Source organism: Zonotrichia leucophrys, chromosome 1, assembly GCF_028769735.1.
Source record: "Zonotrichia leucophrys gambelii isolate GWCS_2022_RI chromosome 1, RI_Zleu_2.0, whole genome shotgun sequence".
Lineage (NCBI taxonomy): Eukaryota > Metazoa > Chordata > Aves > Passeriformes > Passerellidae > Zonotrichia > Zonotrichia leucophrys.
Window position 1 is genome coordinate 25,435,091 of NC_088169.1, and position 22,092 is coordinate 25,457,182.

The 22,092-nt window shown below is 41.5% G+C and overlaps 1 protein-coding gene across 9 annotated transcripts in view; it reads left to right on the forward strand.

The window, feature by feature from the left end:
• Nucleotides 1-22,092, forward strand: part of NAXD (NAD(P)HX dehydratase) — a 54,441-nt gene that overhangs the window by 13,753 nt on the left and 18,596 nt on the right. For all 9 annotated transcript variants that reach the window (XR_010439635.1, XM_064709070.1, XM_064709091.1 and 6 more), the window contains one exon: nucleotides 12,513-12,621. Coding sequence is in view for 8 of the 9 variants with exons in the window: in XM_064709070.1 (XP_064565140.1) it covers nucleotides 12,513-12,621 (109 nt within the window). In the remaining variant the exon portion in view is untranslated. The remainder of the gene's footprint in view (nucleotides 1-12,512; nucleotides 12,622-22,092) is intronic.

Below are 22,092 nucleotides of genomic sequence, written 5' to 3' on the forward strand. Positions count from 1 at the left end.
AGCTTTGGCCCCACACGTTAGTATACTCAAACTGCAGTTCATGAAGAGGAAAGGAGTCCTTCTCGTTCCATAGGCTTCTCCTGGAAACACACTGAAACCTCGTGTGCTTCTTTGTCACTTCGGCACCGCCCGGAAAAAAAAGTCCCTTTGCCGCTTGTGACATTTTCCTTCCATGCCCAGTGCTCTCACCACTGCGCATGGCCAGAGCTGCTTTTAGGGTTGTCTTTCAAGGATGCCTTGTCTCACTCCAAAAAGGCACAGTCTCTGCCTTTGGGACATCTGTCCCCCCCATATTTTTCCAACCCCCTGGGGCCGGGGGGTCCTCACGAAGAACCTTCCTGGTTTTGAGGCACTGCCTCCCCCTAAATGCAGTCTGTGTCACAGGAACAACTGAGTCCATAGCCACGAGAAAAGTCCAGCCAAAAGGCCACTCCAAATCATCTCTCCCCATCCAATCATCTCCACATTCTTCGGGCCAGGTCATCTCATCTCTCATCTCCCTTCTTATTCAGCTTCGAGGAGGATTAGCATTTTTGCAAGGCCCCAATCATGCAAGAAAGGGTTAAAAGTTTTCAGTCTCTGTCGGTCCCGGAGTGACTCCCAGACTCCCATGCACGCTGCCCACACGCTGCCGCTCCGGCCGGGCAGTCTCCCTCCTTCTCCTCCTGGCTGGCTGCTCTCCTGGGGGGGGGGGGGCTGCCCGATGTCTCGATGTCTCTTGGGGCTCCTCCACCCTTCCATCCTTGAAAGCCCCTCAACCCCCACCTCTGTCCAGGCCCCGGGCCTACCGCATGGCCGCCCCTCCCCGCCCAGCAGCAGCGGGCTGGGCGGGGGAAGAGATCTGACCTCTTCGCCCGACGATGTCCCAAAGAGGAAGTGCCAAGGGCAGTGCCTTGCTTTTAACCCCTGTGTATTCTCGGAGGTGTGTCCAAACCCCACTGGCACACCGGACGCCAGTCTCAAACCCAAAACCTTCATTGGTTTGACCACAGCTTCCCAGAATTCCCACTCCTTCCTGGTCAAACCACGACAACCAGTATAACTGTTTATCTCTTCAGTCTAAAAAGCATCTCTTCAGTTGATGTTCTGTCTGATATCATATGATAGCAAATGCAATGGAGAAGCCTAATTGCAATATTAGCATTTAACTTGGGGTGTCTGGATGGTTTCACTTGAGGTACAGCAGATGGTCATCTTGTATGGTGATGAGTTGACCTTGCCTTGGGAAAAGCTTGGTTTGTGTATGCAATGCTTCTTGATGTCTCGTAATGGAAAAGGTTAATAGGAGAAATAGAAGCAGTACAGAGGAAAAGGGAGCTGAAAATAGGGTTAACAGTAAACTTTCTGTTAATGAAGAACCACATCAGGCCTGCTAAGTAAGAGTGGGATTTTTTTATACACAGATTCTCAGTGTCTTCTGTGGAATTCAGATTTCAGTGAAAACTCTGATCTCTCTACCTTCTACAAGAGAACTTCTGATTTTAAACTTCTGCTCTGCCTATGAGTTCCTTCAGACATACACAGTATAGTTAATCTGCAGATTTTCATATCCATATATCTTATAAGTCTGTGACTCAGTATTTAATACTTTATTAAAACTCTGATTAATTTCACACAGACAGCTGGGCTAATTGTATGATGCAGTGGATCTGTAAATCTTGTTTACATGACATTCAAAATGAAAAAAAAAATGCTAATATCTGAGTGTTCAGATTTTATTTATTAAATTTTCTCGTTTTTTTATCTGTTCTGCTTCATTCTCAAACCGGGACAGAGGGAAAGAGAAAAGAGTCTTTTCTGGTTAGAAAGGAAAAAATCTTGATTGACTCTACTGAGCCCAGGTTTTATTGAAATTTACCCTAACAGCCTATTTTTCTTGCAAGGTGCTTTGTGTTCAGTGTCCCAGTGTTCATCTGATCCTTTGTACGTGGTGGGGCGGTTTGCGTTCCGCGGGCACGGCCGGCTGCTCCTGCCTCGGAGCCTGATCCCTTAAACAGCCTTTGTGCCTCCTCCCGGCCGCGCTTCACGCATGGGGGAACCTCCGGGTAAAACCCACCAGCAGCTATGCCATTGTTTGCTTTTGTGGCTCTCCTCAAAACTCTGCTTTGTTATGATTTCTCCATGACCCTTCAGAGTAACTAGGTAGCTGTTGTGCCACTCTGTTATTATGCTAATCATAATTATGGCCCCGTGTGCTCAACTCCCTGTTTGAGCAGCTTGGCACTTTGCCAGGGTTCAGCTGCCATTTTGTACTGCTGGCAGTCTGACATTTTATCATCTTAGCTGCCACTGCTTTCTCTACTGCCTTCACCTCACAGAGGATCACCTCAAGGGAAGAAAATGCTCTTTTCTTGCCCTCTCTGGGTGCTTGGGCTCCTCTGGCTCATTAGAGCTGCTGTTGTGGATCTTTGCCAGCATGACTGGTGAAGGCATGGGAGAGTTAGAAGTTGGACTGGGGCGTTTCAGGTCTTTGGCAACTGTCTGTCACTTGAAGGATGCAGAGAATGTTATGTGAGAATGATTGAGCAGGATTGCAGAAGGAGGGTTATGAAAATGAACATCCATCTTGCAGCATTGCCAAGGCAATTCCACATGATCTCAGATGCAGTCCCTCCCAGGAATCCTTTTGGTGTGACATTCCGTTTTGGGGACACCCATAGAGCCGCTTTCTGTGGTTTTTGTTTCTTGACTTCATTCCCTGTAAGTGAATACGAGAGCTGGGACTGCATGCCTGGGATCTGGAAAAATGAAACTTCAGCACCTGGCTTTGTGTCCTCACTACCTGAGCAGAATAAGGAAAGCAGGATGTCTAGGGGCTGTGAATAGTCAGTATTATCAATAGTAACTTTTCCTTTTTATTCAGGGATTCTGTCAAATGCATTATGTCCCCTTCCACAAGGACGTGGTATTATTCAAAAATTGACCAGCTAACCAGTTCAATATTGATGTCCAACTTCTTCCTTTCCTGTGGAGAAGCAAAAAATGCGTATTGCAGAAGTTGGGGTCTTTGAATAGTGAAATATACCCAGTCTTGGTGACATCTGCTCTCCTTGGTCTTGTCACTGCTACCTCAGGTTTGTGCTGCACTTTCCTGTTCTGTCAGCTAATGTGCTCCTACTGTAAATGCTTCACAAATACAGGCAAGATAAAACCTAGCTTTGGCATTTTATTAAGTTTTATTGCAGGTGTTCTCTGTGTGGATTTTTGCTGTAGATGTGTGCACACTTCCTTCATGCATTTCTAGGGAAGAGTTTTCAGCAGCTTTTTTATATTTGCCATGGTAGTGGCCTGGCTCAGATCAGGCTGAATAGACTACTTGAATACCAGTGTTGGGTTAGCTTATCCTGTCCTGGTAGGCAAGTGATCACAGAGCTAAATAAGCTGTAGGAACCCAGGTGGTTGTATGTTGAAAGAAGAGAGAATAAATCTATTGTGCTATTTTCCCCTTTTGCCAGGACTTTTCATAATCGTACAGGGATTTTTTCTCTGTAGGCCAGAAAAGAGCCAGATAATACTGAGTAGCCCCCTTGTAAGCTGGTCATCAGACAGTTTGTAAAGTCAACAATCAATATACTCCTTGATCTCCAGGGTTTTATCAGAGAAGTAGAATGAGGTCATTGATTTCTTGTGGTGCCAAAGAAGTGACGTAATTCTACGTTATCCACCAAAAAAGCCACCCTTGAACAAGGCATGGATTTAGAGCTAAAACCTTCCTCTTAGCTGGTTATATCTCTGGGTTTGTGTGGACTAGGAAAGATTGTCAGAATTACTTCAAGTCTTACAGTTAATTGCAGAGTTCAGGTTTTGGGTTGCATTTTGGAAAAGATTATTCATTTGAATTTGAAATAAGAATAATTGGGAAAAAAATACTTCTGAGGCTGGACTGTTTGTTGAGGGCCGCTATCTTTAATGAAGAAACTCAGTGAAGATCAGGGTTTCTGGAACATATTTTACCTAGTTTTATTGAATTTTGTCTATGTTTTGAGCATTTGAAAAAATTATGAAAGTGAATCATGGGTAGTTGAGGCCCTGATAAGTTACTTGAGCACTCTGAACCAGTGCAAAATCTCTTATAGAAAGCCCAGCAATATTCTTAATATTTTTGGTCTCCTGTAATTTATTATGTGAAGAGGAGATGCAAAAGCATTGATGCAGTGTAGAAGGATGCTCATACCTTTTAGTTGTGTTAGCTAAGGATAGCTATTAAACACTATTTTGGTGTATAGTTGTGTTAGCTAAGGACAGCTGTTAAACACTATTTTGGTGTAATGCTGGCACTGACCTCACTTTTGGATCAGCTGCTGGAAGAAGTGCAGAGTTATTGTCACCAGGGAAAGTCAGGGAATAAACAGACGCCTCCAACAATCAAAATGATGTCTCACAAGTGACTTGGCTGCTGGGTCACCTGCAGCAAAGATGAAGGAAGATATAAACTTTGTGATCATTCTTCCAAAGCCTCATCTAGACATGAGCCTGGCTAGGAATCACATGAGAAAGTCCAGGTTTTTTTCTTAAGTACTTAGAGGGAGATAAAGGTCACGTTTGTATGTGCTGACTTAGAAAATGTATATATTTAAACTCTTTCTTGTTCTGTCATGGAATGCTGTGGCCAAAACTTGCCTATGGACCTGTTTCCTGTGTCCAGCCTCCTTGGCAAAAAACTGCTCCTTCTTTGCTGTGTGTTGCAGAGTGAATAAAAGCAGGGAGGTTATTCACCCTGTGCTATAGTCCCTTTCCTTCCTGTAGTCGCAGACATCCCCTGTGATTCCAGCAGAGGTTTTGTCACCTCCTCAAAGTGTGAGAAGTAGCCAAAGATTTTTAGCATTGCTGCAGGGAGTGCTGCTGTCCTTGCTGCTTTCTGATATGTCAGAAGGAGATGTACTCCAGTTTGATCTGGCCAAATTTATCTTCCTGAATACTTGCCATACTGCTGTGGTTTGAAACCGGGATCAAATTTCTTTGGTGTTCAGTCTTTCTTGAGTTTGAGTGACGGCAGGCATCCCTGTGGTTTATTTTTGAAGGTTTTAGGATCCCCCCTTTTTTTCCCCGTATGACAATAAGCAAAGCAGATATTTAGGTTGAGACCTGTCCTGTCTTCTCATGTGTTCACAGTTGACTGGAAGTACTCTAACCTTCTGGGTATTCAACTATTATCTGTGCCTTAAGGGTTGAATGCAAGGGCTACCAATGTGATAAAAGCTTGTCATTTTATTTACTGGTTTTAACAATTTTAAAAAAAGGCGCATTATTTTTCTAGGGACATTTAAAAATGTGTTCCTTTCAGAGGGAGATTACACTGTCATTTTCATTCTATGGCCTTTAAAGTCACAAATTTGGTTGACTGCTGTCCATTTGAAAAAAAAATTAGCCAGATTGTATTTATCATTTCAGTTCGCAGGAAGCATAATGGGTCAAGACCACTTCCATGAGCTCTGAAAATAGGAGGTCAAGACATTTGGGTATCATTATGCTTTTGGATAGGATTGTCATAATACATGCTGTGGTTGAGATCAAAACAGACTCCAACTGCTTTAAGTATTTGTATATAACTAAATGCAGGTCATAAAATGATTGTGTTGGTAGCTGTGGTATCTTTCCAAGGCTAGATAAGGTTGACCTTCAGCACTGTAGTCATGTCTGGGTGAGAAATCTCAGAAAACAGAGTCAGGCAACAGCTTCTCCTCTGGGGCTGTCTCACAGGATGCAGGAGGCTCTGCTCTGCTCAAGAGAGGTGATCCCATTTGTGTAGTGCATTTGGGTTAGCTCCAATGCCTCTGGTGTATGACCACCCAATTCCTAATGTAGCAGAACATCTGATATCCAAGTGAGGGTCTGGTGTCCAAGCAGCAGCTATGGAAAACACTTACAGTCATTGGCATTATGAAAAAAACCCCAAAACAACAATGTGGTCAATGTGGCATTTTTTTTCTAAATGTTCAGCTCAGTAGGTCATTCATGCTTTTACTGCCTTGAAGGTAGAATAGGGAGCAAAACTCTGGTATCTGCACAGTAAGAGCAGTTCCTTCCTATGAACTTGTGATACCCCTGCTTCTCCTGGATAACGGGTTGCTGTTCTTGCTGCTGCTAATAAAAGCTTACCAGGTTCCCTTCTGGTGTCTAAATTAACTTATTCAATGTCTGGAAAAGAAGACTTGATTTGAATAGAATTCAATCCCTCTCTCATTAAGGTCTTTATTTCTCTTTCATTTTCTTCCCTGTTATTTAATCAAATTGTAGCTGGAAAATATGTATTGTCTATCCAGGGTTTACAGATTGTACACAATTTAGATATTTAAACAGTCTGTTAGGTGAAAATTATCCTTTTGTCTTCTAAACATTTTGGGGGGGCATTTTAATATGCTAATCCTAATTGAATACATGTATCTCTTTTTGTTCTCTAATTGCATCCAGACAGCTTCATGCCAGCATGTTGTCTCTGCAATTGGCTCTACCTGACTGAGGTGCTTGGTGAGAAACACAAGAGCTTCTCTAGAAGAAGCTATTATTTCCAGTTCTGGTCATGGGACTGAAAGAGGCTCCCTGAAGCCCTTGGGCTTCTGGAAATTTGTACGAGAGAGATGATTTAAACGTTGGCAAATACAGCCATTCTTAGAATAGAGAATTAGTTTAATTTTATGCCGAACATTTTTTGCATTGTTTGAGTTTGCTTGTCATTCCTTTGACCCGTCCTTTCCAGGATAATTTCACTCCCTATCTTGTTTTCCCAATGAAAACCTCACCCAAGGTTTACCACAATTGGTAACAATTAGTTTTCTGAGAGAATTACTTCGGTTCTAGAGCTACACATTGTGTCCCATCTTTGGCTCTTTTGATGTGTTGTATTATATGAACGTTCCAAGTGTCAGCAGGTCTAACATTTGATGCACATTAATTATAATTACCTGCAGTGTTTGGACAAACAAGACTGAAACTCTTTCATCCTCAGATCAGAAATTTTCCCATCTTTGAAGATAAGTCTGTAGGTTTGCAATGAAACTGCCTCCTTAGTGTGGCTTTGTCTGAGTTTGCATAAACAGGCTTGTGCAGTGGTACATTTTAATGCATTTGGAGTTGCCCCAGTCATACCAAGTGTGTACAGATAACAAGCAGAATTTGAATAATGTCCTCAGCAGTGAGGAGCCATATAGTCAATCGGGTGACAGCAGTCTTGCTTTTGCCCCGTGTTCTGCTCTAGCAGGAGGTCCCACTGATTGGCTTTTTCTGGTGTCCAAACCACATCTCTGATTGCTGAGGAGGTACCAGCTCTGCCCAAAACCCATGTGAAGAGCTGCAGTCCTGCTGCCTCCTGTTTGTGCTGTCATTCATGCTTATCTACTATTTCTGTAGCTCCTGGTTATACCCTTGCTGACTTTGCTTCACATTTTCTTGTTTCCATGTAAAATTTGACAAGGCTGCACCTTATCTCTTGTTCCTTTCCCTCCTCCAGAAAGCAGTGACAGAAACTGTCATTCATCCTGAATGGGGAAACCTGCTGTGTTTAGAGCTTTCTGTGATTATTTAAAGCTGTTGCTTGGTGGCTTTTGATCATTTGGTAAAAGCCAGTCTTTGAATAAAATGTAGCATAGAACAAAATTTTATTTTTTCAGAGAGTTGGGGATGGGAGTGGTGTTTCAGGTCCTTGCTGTCAAGTGTCCCCCACTCTGGGCAGTGACCAACCTAGAGCAGATTTTCAAGCAGATGGCACCTGTCAGATATCTGTTACAAACAGCCCTAGAAGGTGCTTAGGAACTGTGGGTGATTTTAGGGCAATACCCACCATCTTTGGTGTTTGTTGGGGATTTCTTGTTTGTTTTTTTGTTTGTTTTTTTTTTTAATGTTAGGAGGTTTTGTTTGTTTGTCTGTTTTTGGAAAGATTATTACATCAAGCTTTCCCTAAGATGAAGATCTACAGAACTGTGTTTTAGGACAATTTTCATTGTGCCATAGTGAAATATAGAAGAGTTCTGAAGATAAGGTTATAAAAGCTTAACTTAGTTCTTCTTTCTTTATTAGCTCTTCCCCTCAAGGCTGCCCCTAATGGCTTCTCCCAGTCTGTACTCATATCTAGAACTGGCCCAATCCAGATGCAACACCTTGCATTCCTTGAACTTCATGAGGTTAATGTGGCAAAACTTACCTAAAGCCACTAATAATTTATTAAGAAAATTTGTCCTCACCATTTTAGAGACTCAGTGATGTTTAATTTGAAGAATCCTTGTCTATTTTGCCAGGGAAAGTACTTTCCTCAATATATTTTGTAAGCAGAGAAAAGAGGAAAAAGATAGTCATGCAAGATACTGAGCACCATACCTTGCTCCTGTCTACCCAGCAGCTTCAGGGACAGCAGAGGACAAAGGTGCTGTGTCTGCCTTCCCAAGAGATCATCAGTCATCTCAGCCTCTCCTTAACAGCCAAGGAAAGCTGATCAGACCCCATCTCTGGTGTCCTTTTCCTTTATATGCCTCCATGTAACCTCCTCTGTCTGCTTGATCTGACTAATGGACAATGTGTGAAGTTGATTCTGTGATTGCTGACATTAGCTTTAGACTCTTTCTTACCTGTGCAGCTTCACAGATATGGCACAAATTACAGAAGCTCCTTCAGTTTTTCTTATTAGCTATTCTGTTGTCTTGCAGTTGTCATTTATGTGTTTACCCTGTGATAGTTCTTTAATGTGTGCAGGCAGAGGTTTATTGGTTGCTTTGCAGACAAGCTAAGGTTTTGAGGAAGTGTTTGGGGCTTGATTGAACAACAGAGAGTTTTAATAATCTAGATTTTCATCAGAATGGCATCTGATAACATGTCACATAACACCTAGTGATTGGCTGGAAGTAGCTGTTGGAGATCTGTTCATTCCCCATATATTCCCTGATGTGCTTTGTCACTAGAATATTTTTTTGCACACATCTGCACAATGGTACTGCAATTCACCCTCCATGTTTACAGGTATTGCTGCTAGGATTAAGCTTCCCAGTTATTCCTGTTTTGTATGTTCATGGTTTAGAGTTTGTGTTTTTGTATTAGGGGAAAGCCAGACTAGCTCCCGAAGTCTTGCCCTATCACCTTCAAGAAAACTTGCTTTATTTTGGAAAATCCCAGATTTTTATTTAATCAAAGTTTGTCTTAAAGGTTTTTACTCTCTTCTCAGAAATTGAAATATTGTTTTCTCCTGGCCTTAAGAGATTTTCTTGCTTCTCTTTATATCATCAGTAGCTTTGTGCTTTAGATTGGGGGTCCTGCATTTGTGATACCTCCTCTGGAAAAAAATCAAGTTGGATATCATATGGCTCTGCACCTCTAAAGGCAATAGTGATTCTTGCTCACTTGATTAATTTCTGTCAAAGCTTGAAGATCACATCTCTTTTGATCAAGGGGAAGTCTTCTCCATACCTCTTATCTTTCTAGAGAGATGTTGAGGTTTTTTAAAGTACAACGCTAATTTCAGTTGTTGTTTCAATGTCTTGTGCAGTGGAGGTAATGGAGGCAGTGGAGGCAGTGGAAGTAAAAGGAGGTGTTTGAGATCAGGTTAGTAACCAGGCAGAGAAATTGGCATGATGTGACAAAGGAGGTTCACTCTGTTCTCTGTGTGAGTGTAGTGCACTGTGAACAGGGGAGGACCTGACATGGCATTCTGTCCTGGTGCCTCCACAGTAGCCTTTCCCAAAGACATTTGTGTCTGGTATTGATCCACAGGCAAACAAGAGCATGCATGGACTTTTTCTGTAATGATAAACTAAATACTGCCAAGATATATTTATTCCTCAGTACCCAGGCACAATTACCTGTACAGGCAAATTATCTAAATGATCCGTAGCAAGGATTTTGAGCCATGCCAGCTAGCCTCTCCCAGCCACTTTTTCCACTGATGAGGAATTACCATGGTGCAGGAACTGTGCCTGACAGGCAGGTTGAGCTTTGTTTTGGAGCTGAGAGTGCAGAGGCCATCTGATCTCAGTGAGAGAGCTTTTCTGGGTGTGTTCAAACATCATGTGTAGACTGTAGCTGGTAAGAGCTTGAGGAATTCTGCCTTTGTGCTAAATCCCATCGTCAGGAACATTCAGAGTTTACCCCTGCCTGAAGAAAGCTGCTTGTTGGTCATTTGCACCCTATCAGCTTTAAAATGCTGCTGGTTTGATGTCTGTGTGTGGACATAAACTGTAGATAACACAACAGCCCTTCCACTTCCAGAGCAGCTGCAGGAGCAGGATATTGGTACAGTGTCCGTAGCTGTGTAGCACAGCTATTGTGAACATTCAGTGTCCTGAAGTGAAGCTGGCATGGTGCTGTTGTGAGACAGTATTTTTCTGCCTTCTTGATGAAGATATAAAATCCATCAGTTACTTACAGCATGGTTTTATAGCTGATTTTGCAAAGTAGTAGTCATTATCGCCATTTTTAATCTCTTGACCCTTCACATCTTGAATTGCTTCTTGATGGGACATTGCAAAGGAGTTGAACATAATGTTTGTAAGATGCTTGGAAGATGACAAGCTCCACAGTAGGTTTTTATTATTACCAGAGGCAAAGTGTGCAGGAGTGGCTTAATATTGGACTGTTTATTTCCCAAGAGATGGCTTTGTTTTGAAAAGTGCACATTATCGAGTTTTAGACAAAACTATCTTATTTCAGTCCTGCATATAAAGAAATTGACAATTTTTTTTTTTATTATTAGATTATTTGTATAAGGTATTTGTAGAAGAGATTTATGATACTACCTGTGGCTCTATTCTTAGCGTATGCTTAATGAAGCTTTTGTTAATCTATTTGGCTTCTACTATCCAAAGGTATATTGAGTCCAGACATCCTTGCATACCTAGAAGTTGCAGTGTTCTTACAACTACATGGTGTATGTATATTGAGATAAATATTGCTCTTCAAAGATAAAAGAAGTTCAGTATGTGAACAAAGAAAAGTGGTCTGCATTCAGAAATTATGATGTTTTATTAGAGTTTGGTTTGCAGGCAGTTTTTCACATATTCAACTTACCACATATTAAAGACCTGTCTTTTTTTAAATAGTGTTTTAGCTATTTCTTGAATAATTTTTATTTCCATCTTCTATCTACATCATAAACTGATATGTGATGGTACAGAGATAAATAAAAATAAAAGTGAGCTGTTTAACAGTTCTCAAGCTGGTTTCCATGTGAGGTAGAGGAGGAGGAGGGAGCTGCAGTGCTCAAACAGAAGAAGTTCAGCCTGCTGGAGCAGGGACTGCTCCAGGGACAGCGATGTCCTGCTGTTCACTGTCCCCCTTGCCCTTGCAGGGCCCTCACTGGCACCCAGCAGCCCTGTTTTGACAGAGCTGTGCTGTGGTGTCAGCGCAGGCGCCTCTGGGCTCCCTGAGGCAGCTGCTGTCGGCAGAGGGGTCTCTGGGCTGCGGCCAGGCTCCGCATCCCTGCGCCCTTGACGGGATGCCTCGCTCCCTGCAGCTGCAAAAGCTTTGGGCTGCTGCCTGGCACTTGCAGAAATCATTGTGGAATTTGCTGATTCTGCCAGACACAACCTAAACACTTGTTCCTAAGTGCTGTGTCCCATCAGGACAGCTGTTGGTTATGAAAAACATGCAGTGGCTTTCATCTGTAATAATACAGCTTTGTTGGAGTATTGCAAGCTTACAATAATCTGAGCAGTACTGTGAGGCAGTACCCCCTTGCTCAGCCCACAGGGAGCTTTATTCCCCCGTGCTGCAGTTAGGATGTTCATTTATTGTTGTCACTAATGTCAGAGATGGGGGGGAGGGAGGCTAAATTTTCCCTCCATACTGTCAGTAAGGATTAACTGCAAATGCTGGGCAGTGCTTTCAAAATATTCTGACCTATTTACACAACAAAACTGATCAGAACAAAATAAACGGTTCTGGTCAGTGGCTGAATGCTGTATTGTGGCAGCTATATTTGGCAGTGAATTTTCTCATCATTTTTCCAATGCAGACAAATACCAGAATGCCATAGAAATTTTAAGCATTACCAGCAGATAATGCCCATACTGAATAGCTTGTTTCTCCTGTTGCCTTTTGGGGAAAGGGGACAATTTGGCTGTAATTCAGTTGGAACAAATTCTTATGAAGCAACTGACAAAAAAGCGTATGAGTACATTTATCATTCTGCCATTTGGGGTGATAAACAATTGCATCATTTCCAGCAAGCTGCAATATGTACCTGGGAGATGGTGGATCTCTCTCCAAGGTATAACCTCTGCAAAGAACCATTAAATAGGGAATTGTGACAGACTCTAAAAATTGTTGGTTTCCTGCTTGGATTTTATTTTTTTTATTTTGTAACAGCTGTAGTGGATACTTGCAGTTACTTCCTCATTTTTATGTGGTATCCCCTAAAGAATGAATTGAGAGAAATTTTTCATTTTAGCTATTTGGAAAACCATTTTATATTTTCTGGGTCACAGATTCTTGGTAGTTTGGAGGATAAAATTGCCTGACACTCGAGATAGGAAATACTTCATACTGAAATAAAGCCTTTTTAAACTTAATTTTTTTTCCACTCTTCCTTGTAGTGATAGTCCCAATGCTGTCCATGAGGTGGAAAAGTGGTTACCACGGCTGCACTCGGTTGTCATAGGACCTGGCTTAGGCAGAGATGAAGTTCTGCTGGAGAATGCTAAGGTAATGTGCATATTGATGTTTTATCCTTTGTCTTCATGTTGATTTGCATTAACCATTCCTATATTTTGCATCATTACACAAATATTCCTGTTATGGTTGCTAAATATCAAATGTAATAAAATATTGTTGACTGGCAATTACAGTTTCTATCCATGGTCTTCATTGTTAAAGTGTAACCTTCAGTCTGAATTTTAGGCACCTGTATGGTTGTTCTGGTTTGCTTTTGTATAGCTTGTCAAAGTCACTAATTAAGAAATAGGTGTTGGCATATCTAGATAAAAGGCTCTGTGTTTTCTTAGGTGCAAAGCACCAGTACTGTAAGTGCATAAATATGGATATGAGTTCATAATTTTTGACAGCTCATATCAGATGCACCAAAGAACAGGGACTGTGTCCTCTTGCAATAAGAAATAATACTCTGTAAAATGTTGCAGATTTCTACTGTGGATAAAGAGATAATCCTATTTTCTGTCAAGCCTTAGTGGAGAGCTGAAACAGGAGATTAGACAGTCTTTTACTTTAGATAATACATACTTAGACCATCTTCCCAATGATGTTTTGTATTATTGGCAACACATCTTTGTGTGTTGGAAGTGTGTTGTTCAGTCTAATGTCAATCTAATTTTGTACAATTTAACTTTTTTTTTTTTGACTTGTATTACTGAATTAATCAGTGGCACTAGCAAGTGGAATTAATATAATTTAAATAAATGTTGACAGTTACACAGTGAAATCACAAAACAGAGCAGGCTAGAGACTGGAGACCACGCTATCCAAGTGTTTAGAATACCTTGAAAAAACTACCTATGAATGGTAGTTTTGCTAGGACTTTGTTAGAGAAAGTTGCTATTGGAGTTTCTTGCTTCATTAACTTTTTTTGGAAGGAAAATGTATATATTATGGTACAGAAGTCAAAATAAAATAAAATAAATTTATTACAGCTGATGAAGAAATCAAATTGTATTACAAATGAAAAATTTAAACAGGTTTTATTATTTTTTGAGAACACGATTTTCGAAATTTTTTTCCAGAAAAAATATCCAAGGCAATTCTTTTTTGTCTTGGCTGAAAAAAAATAAGTTTGATGGGGTTTTTTTCTTAAAGGAAAACAACTTTAAACAAAAGAAAATAAGAATTCATTCGGAATATCTAAGATAAACATCTTTTATATCAGAATTCCATCCAGGGTTTATGTGCTTATCTGTACTACAGAAGTATCTGGAAGATTTCTTGATTGTATTTTTTTCCTCATTGCTAAAAATAATATTGCTTTCCTTGTGAATTGCAAGCATACTTTTACTTCAATCTGGCTGTCCTGTGAAAGCCAGCTTAGAGTTAAAGAAACAAACCCAGCCAGTGAAGACAAGGCATTTGGAGGTTACTTCTAAAATCTCAGGGCACATTCGTATGAGCTGTGGATCTGGCCTTAGTAATTTCAAGTCACATTAAAGCTCAGGTTCTTTGTCTGCACTGTAGTTGTGTAAGTGTTCATTAGTTACCCAGTGCTGAGGTTTTGAACGTGCCACTGGGGAGAAGTGAACCCTGGCTGCTGTCTGAGGGACAGTGCTGCTTCTCTGTGCTCAGGGAAAGCTGAGTCTCCCTCCTGCTTCAACAGTGGATTTTAAGTGTCAAGGAAAAAAAACACCCAAGAGATGATAGCATTGCTATTTTAAACTTTTATAGGAGGCTGGCTTGCTATAAAGTTTTCTGGTTTCCCCTTAAGCTAACTGTGGCACGTATGAACACCAGGCTGGGAGGTAGGTGAGTGTCTGCTTTCTGGTCAGGGTTTTGTATCAGAGTGCCTGTGATGGTGAGATAGAGCTTCCCCTCAGCCTCCTCCTGTCCCCTTAAGGTGCTGAGGCATCGTGTTCTGGCATCTCTCTAAAGCTGTTTTTATGTCAGTTCTTGTCAGTATTGTGCCAGCACATTTCCAATTAATGGGCTTCTCCAAACAGTCATGTGTTTGGGCTGCTTCTCTCTTCTGAGCATTGAGAAATTAAGAAATTAATTGCTAGTGCTGTAACCTTCAATTTCTGGTATATGGCCAAGAGACAGTGTTTTGTTGTGGAATAGCTTGATGCTTGTTGACCAGATGGTGCATCATCTCCAGATCAAAGAATGCTTTGCTTCCTCAGCATCTTTAGTGTGTCACCTGCCTCCCTCATTCTTAGCGCCTGCACTGCTCACTGTGGTATTTGAGCTCCTTTCAACAGTCTGATTTAAGAAAACCCACCTTGTGATCAGTTTCCTTGGATTTTTTTTTCCTTGAGCACTATGATAGTCTCTGAATACATATTTACTGGCTTCCTGCAATTTTGTGGGTTTGGCTGTCATTCCATTTACAAGTCCTGTTACAAGAAGCTGCTCTCCAAGTTATATCCTCCTTTTATAAGCCACTTGTGTGGGTCTGTGCCAGAACTCTCACATGCTGATACTCAGTTGCTTGGAGCTGATGCTGTCAGAGCTTTCTAGCCATGGGTTTGTGAGACCAGGAGCTGCAGCTTCAGAAAATTCCCCTAAAGAAAGCATTTGTTGTGTCCTGAAAGCTGTACACCTGGATCCCTTGCAGATGTGGCAATTCTAGTCTCAGCCTGGTTAGACCTTCCAATTCCAAAGGAAATAAGCAGCTTCTCTTCAAGAGAAAAAACACATTTCTGCTCCACTTCTCAGCTCTGGAGTATGCAGATTGAAGCATTTCTGCTCCCCATACTACTTCAAGCTTTTGAAATGCTGTTATCACATCCAGTGTGGAAGTTGGCCATGATGTCAGCTTTCTTGTTGGGGACATCAGGCCATCTGTTTATTCCTTTCAGTGTCCATGACTGATTCTGGCCAGAGATACCAGTATGTTATGTCACTGAGTTCAGCTCAGTTGGAGTGCTGCTCCTGGTGGTTTAGCCTGTTGAGAAAGAGAACCCATTTAGCTGCTATGTGTAAGCAAGGCCAAGATCCCAATAACTGTCCTCTGCTTAGAAGCAACATATTTCCAAGGCTGTTGGATATTCTTCTTTTTTTCCCACAGCATCAGTGTTATGTCCCTATCATATCTACCAATCACAATTTACTTCATTCAGCTGTTGCATGTATGTTTGCACTTCTGGCTTTACTCTGATCTGATTTTCCTTCTAGGAGAAGCTTGGAAGTAGGGAAATTTCTGCCTGTACCATCAGGAGCTGTTTCTTGGGTGTGTGAGAGAACCAGGTTCCTCTGCTGCAGGGTGATGAGAGCAGCTTCCGAGAGGACTTAGTTATAAATAATGTTCCTTGCACAGCCTCGAGGGAGAGCAGGAGAGCTGCCTGATGCTCCAGGATGTTCTGCATTCTGCTGCCACCTAGCAGTTAGGCAGTTAGAGGCTGAGCTATGTCCTTCATCAGTTTCCATTTCTTTGCCATCTCCTTTCCCCTGTTCCTTCTGGTTTTGAGGCCAATGGACTGATCTGGGATTGCTGCTGGAATAGCAGTTACTGTAGGGATCACAGAGACAAGCATTCATCCTGTAGGATGAATGAAGAGCCATTATGAAGAGCCCTCTCCTTATCTGGACTCTTCCATGTTGGAATCTTCCTTGCTTGTAACTGAGTTCCTTGCCTCTCTCCTTGAAGTAGCAGCACCAAGTCCTGGACCCTGGTCTTCCAGCCTTCCTGTGTCTTGCTTGAAGTCAGAATGCAGTTTTCAGCAGAGCATGCTTGCTTTCCTGCTGTAGGAGAGAGGTAATGATTAATGGCAAGAACAGCTCTGTGTAATTCAGATTACATGATGAAATTGACTGGGTTCTCAAACCATATGCTTGTTCCTCTTGCTCAGTTCTCAGTCTTTGTTTTAGCTTCCAGAACATGTCAGGACTACCAGCCTGGCTTTTCTTTTGGCTGAGGCCCTGCCTGGCTGCCATTTGTGCCTATTGCTGTTGCTATTTTTCTTCCGTCAGCCCCCTTGCCCTGCAGTGCTTCCTTCAGCCAGTCATTTGCCCTTAAAGATCTCTGCTGTCTCTTGGGATATAAATTTCAGAATCTCATTTTCCACCCCTTGTGACATCATCTTAAAGTTGTGTTAAAATGTCTTGGCTGTAGTTAACATGTGCATGGTGAGAGAGGTTTGGGCTCTTGTCACAGATCATCTCCATCAGGTGTGCCCAGAGAGAACCCATTTGAAATTTTCAGATGGGTGGATTCTCAGTTCCACCTTGACTGAGGCATCAGCCTCTCTGTATTTGGTTGGTTGGATTATTTTCCCCCTTTCAAGCCTCGTGCATTCAAGATTTAGGCAACACTTCACAGCCCTAATACATTGTGAGAATGGGACCAGGTGCCTTACTACACCATCTGCACTGCTTTTCTGCAAGATCAAGAGCACTGCAGAATACAGGGCCACCTGATGTTATCATATAGGTCAGTTAGAGTTGAATCTGACACTGTGGGCCTTGAAAAGGATTTTGCTCTTGTTATCTAAGTAGCCCTCTCATTTCTGTTTGTACCACAGGTGTAAGGACACCTGGGAAGTGTCCCAGGTGAATGTTGCAGGTGACAGATTAGTAGTATTGCCTGTGGAAAAAAATTCACACTATCCCACACACTGATTAATTTTCTACCACCATGTACAAATATGAACCAAGAGAATGTATTATGGTTTGGAGTCACTGCTCATGGCAACTCAAATCAGCAGAATTATTTTCCAGAAACTTCATTCCTTAGCCTGTGTCATGCATTTGCTTCCTCCCTGTTTTTATACCCTTTGTAGTTCTTGCTGTGGGGATTCAGCAGTTTATAGGGAACTGAAGTAGCAGCAAGAATATGCCTCTTTCTCTTCTCAGCCCTCAGCTAGGGGCAGGTGAGGTAGCTGGAACCTTGTGTTTGGGGTACTGCAAGGGCAAACCCAGTGGGATGTGTGTGCTGTCAGCCTTCACCCAAGGCCCAGCATTGATGCTCAGATCACAAACAGAATCCAGTGAAAAACTGATCTTCAGCTAGCCAAGCTTCATTGCTGTCAGAAGGCCTGATGAGACTCAGAATTTGTGGATGTTGTCACCTAAGGTGGGGCAGGTGCTGGGTTAGGATGCAGGTCTTTGCGATGGTGTTACTGCTGTGGATGAAGCTTGGGAACACCAGCTCAAGGCAGACATGCCCTCTTGGTTATGCCAAGAAACTCCTGCTGCTTGTGCTAGGAGCTGTTAGTATTCTGTGGCTTCCTCAGAGATGTCTTGATTAGAAAAATAGTGTTTGAATATATGCTAACAGTACCTTAAATACAGGTTTATGCAGCTTGCAAACAGAATTTATTTCTAATATGTGTCATGGATCTTGATGAAAGTCATTCACAGTGAAGTGGGATATTTATTTGCTTTCTGCATGTAGGCTTATATTGATATTTAATTTGATTTTGATACTCAAAAGCATTTCTAAGCAAAACTCTGGTATTGGATGTCTTTTCAACTCTTTCTGAGCTCATTCAGCTAGAAACCCCAAAAATAAATTGGCAGTGATAAATTCAGTTCATTAAGTTCATTTTAAGCATGACAAGTTCATTTTATGTTTATTTAAGACAAAGTGCCAACAGCTGACCATGAATATCTTATGCCAAATCTAGTTAACATAATCAGCTATAAATTGGAAACTTTGTACAGTTTTCATTGTCAGTGCAAACACTAAGTGAATGAGAGCATGAGAAAAATTACTGCTTTTATTTATTCTGATGTAGGTATTTATACTTTGGATTGCAATAAAAAGGATTAATACTTAAAAGTGGATGTTCATGTATTTAGGACCGAAATATACGTATAAATGTAGCTTCTCAAATGGTCTCTGGTTGACCATGATTTTGGGGGAGCACAGGCACAAAGGACTGCTCTGGATTTTTTCATAACTAGGACAGTATTTCAGAGGCTTTTGGTTTTTCTTATTGTGTTCAGGCATTACTTTGGTTTATGTCACTTCTTCTGAAATTTAGCATGTGATTGAAGCTGATATTAAGAAACTGTTAGTTGCAGTTTTCTTCCATGCTCAAGGCAAGTGATCTAATTTGAATTCAAAGAAGGAATCTACAAATGAATAATTTTCATCTTTTTTTTTATGTGAAATAGAACAGTTTTGATTAGCTGTCATCTACAGTGCTTTCAGCTTTGTTATTTGTAACAGCTTCTAACATCTCCCAAAACACTTAATGAGCCTGATGGTGTAGAGGGGTACTCTAAATTAGAGTCCTTATCACACTCTGCCTGGCTTAAGTGAAGCATTTTGCTGTGCACCTGAAAATCTGTTTTGGAAAACAGGCCCTAGCATGTGGTACTACAGTTAAAGACAAAAGACCAACTTAAATTGAATGGAGCATAAACCATGAGAGGAAGAACCTATTTGTTCCAGAGCTGGGATGTTCATCTCTATTAGGTGACTTTTCATTCACAAGTGGTGGTCATTCCTTGCATGATGTTTGAGGGCTTAGTGGAGGATTAAGGAATTAGTGACAGGTATGCATACAGAAATACATAAAGTAAAACTCAGGCAATTAGGCTAATTAAAGGTGATAAGGTTATATATATATATATGTATCTTGTGCATAAAGAGAGATTTTAATTGTCTTTGCTGAGTTTTGAAAGGGAGATGAGTCCTTGGATCAGTTTGTAGGAATTAATAAAAGCACATTTAAGAGACAACTGCACATTTTAATCAGCGAGTCAGTAAAAGCCTAAAACCAGTTTTGAAATCTGTGAAAATATTGCTCTAATGGGAAGAATCTCAAACAGTAGAGCTCCATTCTTAATGTTTTTCTAACTTCTTGTATCAAATAGAATATATTAAGGCAAGCTTCTCCCCCCTGCCAGCTAGGGCTGTAGCCTCAAGCACAGCCTGTGCCTGGGCTATTTGCCTACTTCTAGCTGTGCAAGATTACAAATTCCTGCTTGCCAAGGCCATTTTCCAGGCATCTCCACCAGAGAGCTGCATCCTGACCTCTATTGCAGCTGAGTCCCTGCTAACTCTGCATTTATCCAGACTTGAAGCAAGCAAGGCAGAAATGCTTCCCAGGGCTTTCAGTGCCTATTTGTAGGAATCGATTTGCAGCGTGTTGGGGTGGAACTTATTTGTTCCTCCCGGTCACCTTGGGGAGGAGGGTGTGTGGAAATGCTTAGAGCTGCAGCATTTACAGGAAAAATTTGACTCTTTTTTCTTTTATCTCCCTGTTTCAGACAAAATCATGGATTCAGGATTGCTGGATGAGAGCGGCATCCATGCAGAAAATATAAGCAATTTTAGGTGGTGTTTCAACAGCAGTTTCTGATCCTAGCTTTCAGGAGAGGGTTCTTTGTGAGAGGGACTGCCACTCCCAGTGCCAGGTTATGCACATTTGCATGTCTTTACCAAACCAGAGTGTGTCATTACATACTCAGCATTTGCAGGTTGCAGTGGAGTGGACTTTCAGTGGGCTGAAGGCGCTGCTTCCTAAAGTGTTTGGATGTCATTTTGGTCAATACTGTCCATTATTATGGCACATTAAGGCTTGAATTTCTTTTTGAGAACATGAGTAAGACTTTTTCCAAGAGTGGGTCAAGACATGACTCTTGAAGGGACTGAGGAAATGCAGTGGTTTTGCTGATGTCAGGTAAAGCAATCTTTTCTTTGCTAGGTAGAGAGATGGCAGTGTGAAAATTAATTACTGTTTTGGGATAGATGTTGCTTTATATATTCTGCTAGTCTGGTTTTCTGTTCATTTCATTAAAATTCAATCTTATAATTAAATGACTGGCTCTAATTTCCTGATTCTTCCCTTTGTAAACACCAAATGCCAAAGTTTTCTGTCTGAAAGCTGAACTAGCTCATGAGGAAGAACATAAGTAGTGATAAAAATATTAATATATTAAAAGTCACTGCAGGCATTCTTCTGCTAATCCGTATCTAATTAAAAAAAGCTGAAAAGTATATCTGACTTAGGTGTGGCAAACCTGCATAATTGTCTTTTCTGTGGGTCTGTGGAGAAGCAGCTTTTATGCTGTTACATGTGGGCAGCATAAATAGGATGGGTGTTCCTGCTGGCTCGTGGATTTGGGTGCAGCAGCCCAGAGTGCAGAGTTTCTTTCCAAGAGCCTGTGGGCACGGGCTGAGAGAGCAGCGCTGTGCTCTGCCCCTGGGGCCTCAGGGTGGCTGGTAAGGAATCCTTTGCCTGAACTCAGGAGCTCCATAGCAATTTATTCCTCCCTTACATGTTCCCCACGTGGCTGTTCCTTGCAGCCAGTGGCTCATCTCAGCCCCATTCCCTTTTCCATAGTACTTGTGGAAGAGTGCAGGAGTCCTGGATGTCCATATGACTGCAGTGCAGGTGAATTTTGTGTTTCACAGCACAGCTGCAGGCTACCAAATGGTTAAATCACATCTTGCTTTTCTGCATTACTGTGCCCTCTTTCAGCAGTATCCTGTCCATTTGTTCCTTCAGGCTTCTCCCTCCTGCAGTCCTTTCCTGCCTGAATAATTCTGCATTTGTGTGTGTGTTGTACAGGTATCCATGTGTTGGGGGTTTTGTGTTTCAGGTTGTTTAGGGGAAGTGTGCTGGTTGGTGTGTTTTGGTTTTGTTTTGGTGGTTTTGTTTATTTTGTGTTTCACCTTTGTCTTTTGGGTTTCTTTTAAAGTTTGGAATTTGGGTTTGGGAATCTGTTTTAAAATTCCCATGTGAAAGCTGGGACAGGAAACAGATTTCTACTACAATTAATGCATTGCCTTTAGGGGAATAGCCTCCATGATAATAAAAAATAATGAAAACACATTAATTTTTCATCCTTACTTTTTAAATTTTTTGAAATTACTGTAAAGAATTACCTTTCCTCAGATAGACCAATGGTTTCTACTGAGACACAAGTTCTTTTTCAGTGCTTACTGAGTAGGCTGTTTGTGTAGAAGTCCTGAATAATGAGTCAAAGAAAAGGTTTTTTTCAGGAAATAGTGTATTTCAAGAGTAGAGTAGGAGTAGATTCAGGTTAATTTTACCCTCTCTGGCTTTCTTCCTCTCAACCACCACCACCAAAACCTGCAATGACTGAAATACTATTTTGGGCAATTCAAAATGTCAAGGATTTGGTGCTGCTAACAAATGATAATAACTGTGAGAGTGTTTGTCCCATAGAGCATCTTCGTGGGATGTGTGAATCCCAGGTAATTTCCTCTTTGGCTTAATGAGGAGAGAAGCTTCAGATTTGGTCTTGTTATTAGGAGAGGAAAGTCCTGCTACAGATTTGTTCTAGCATGAGTACTGCAGTCTTGCAATACAGTTAATCATCACTGATTTTAGTGAGAGGGGGTTGACACCTCTTTTCTCACACAAATGTTGAATCACTGTCTCAGAGCACTGCCAAGTATTTAGCGAGCTGATACAAAGGAGAATATCTCTTGCAAGAGATTGCCCAAACCCCATTATTAAGAGTGTCAATGTGAAAGGTAAGAGACTGAGTTTTGGCCGTGACTGTGAATTGCAGAGGAAGAATCCAAATTTCAGTCTT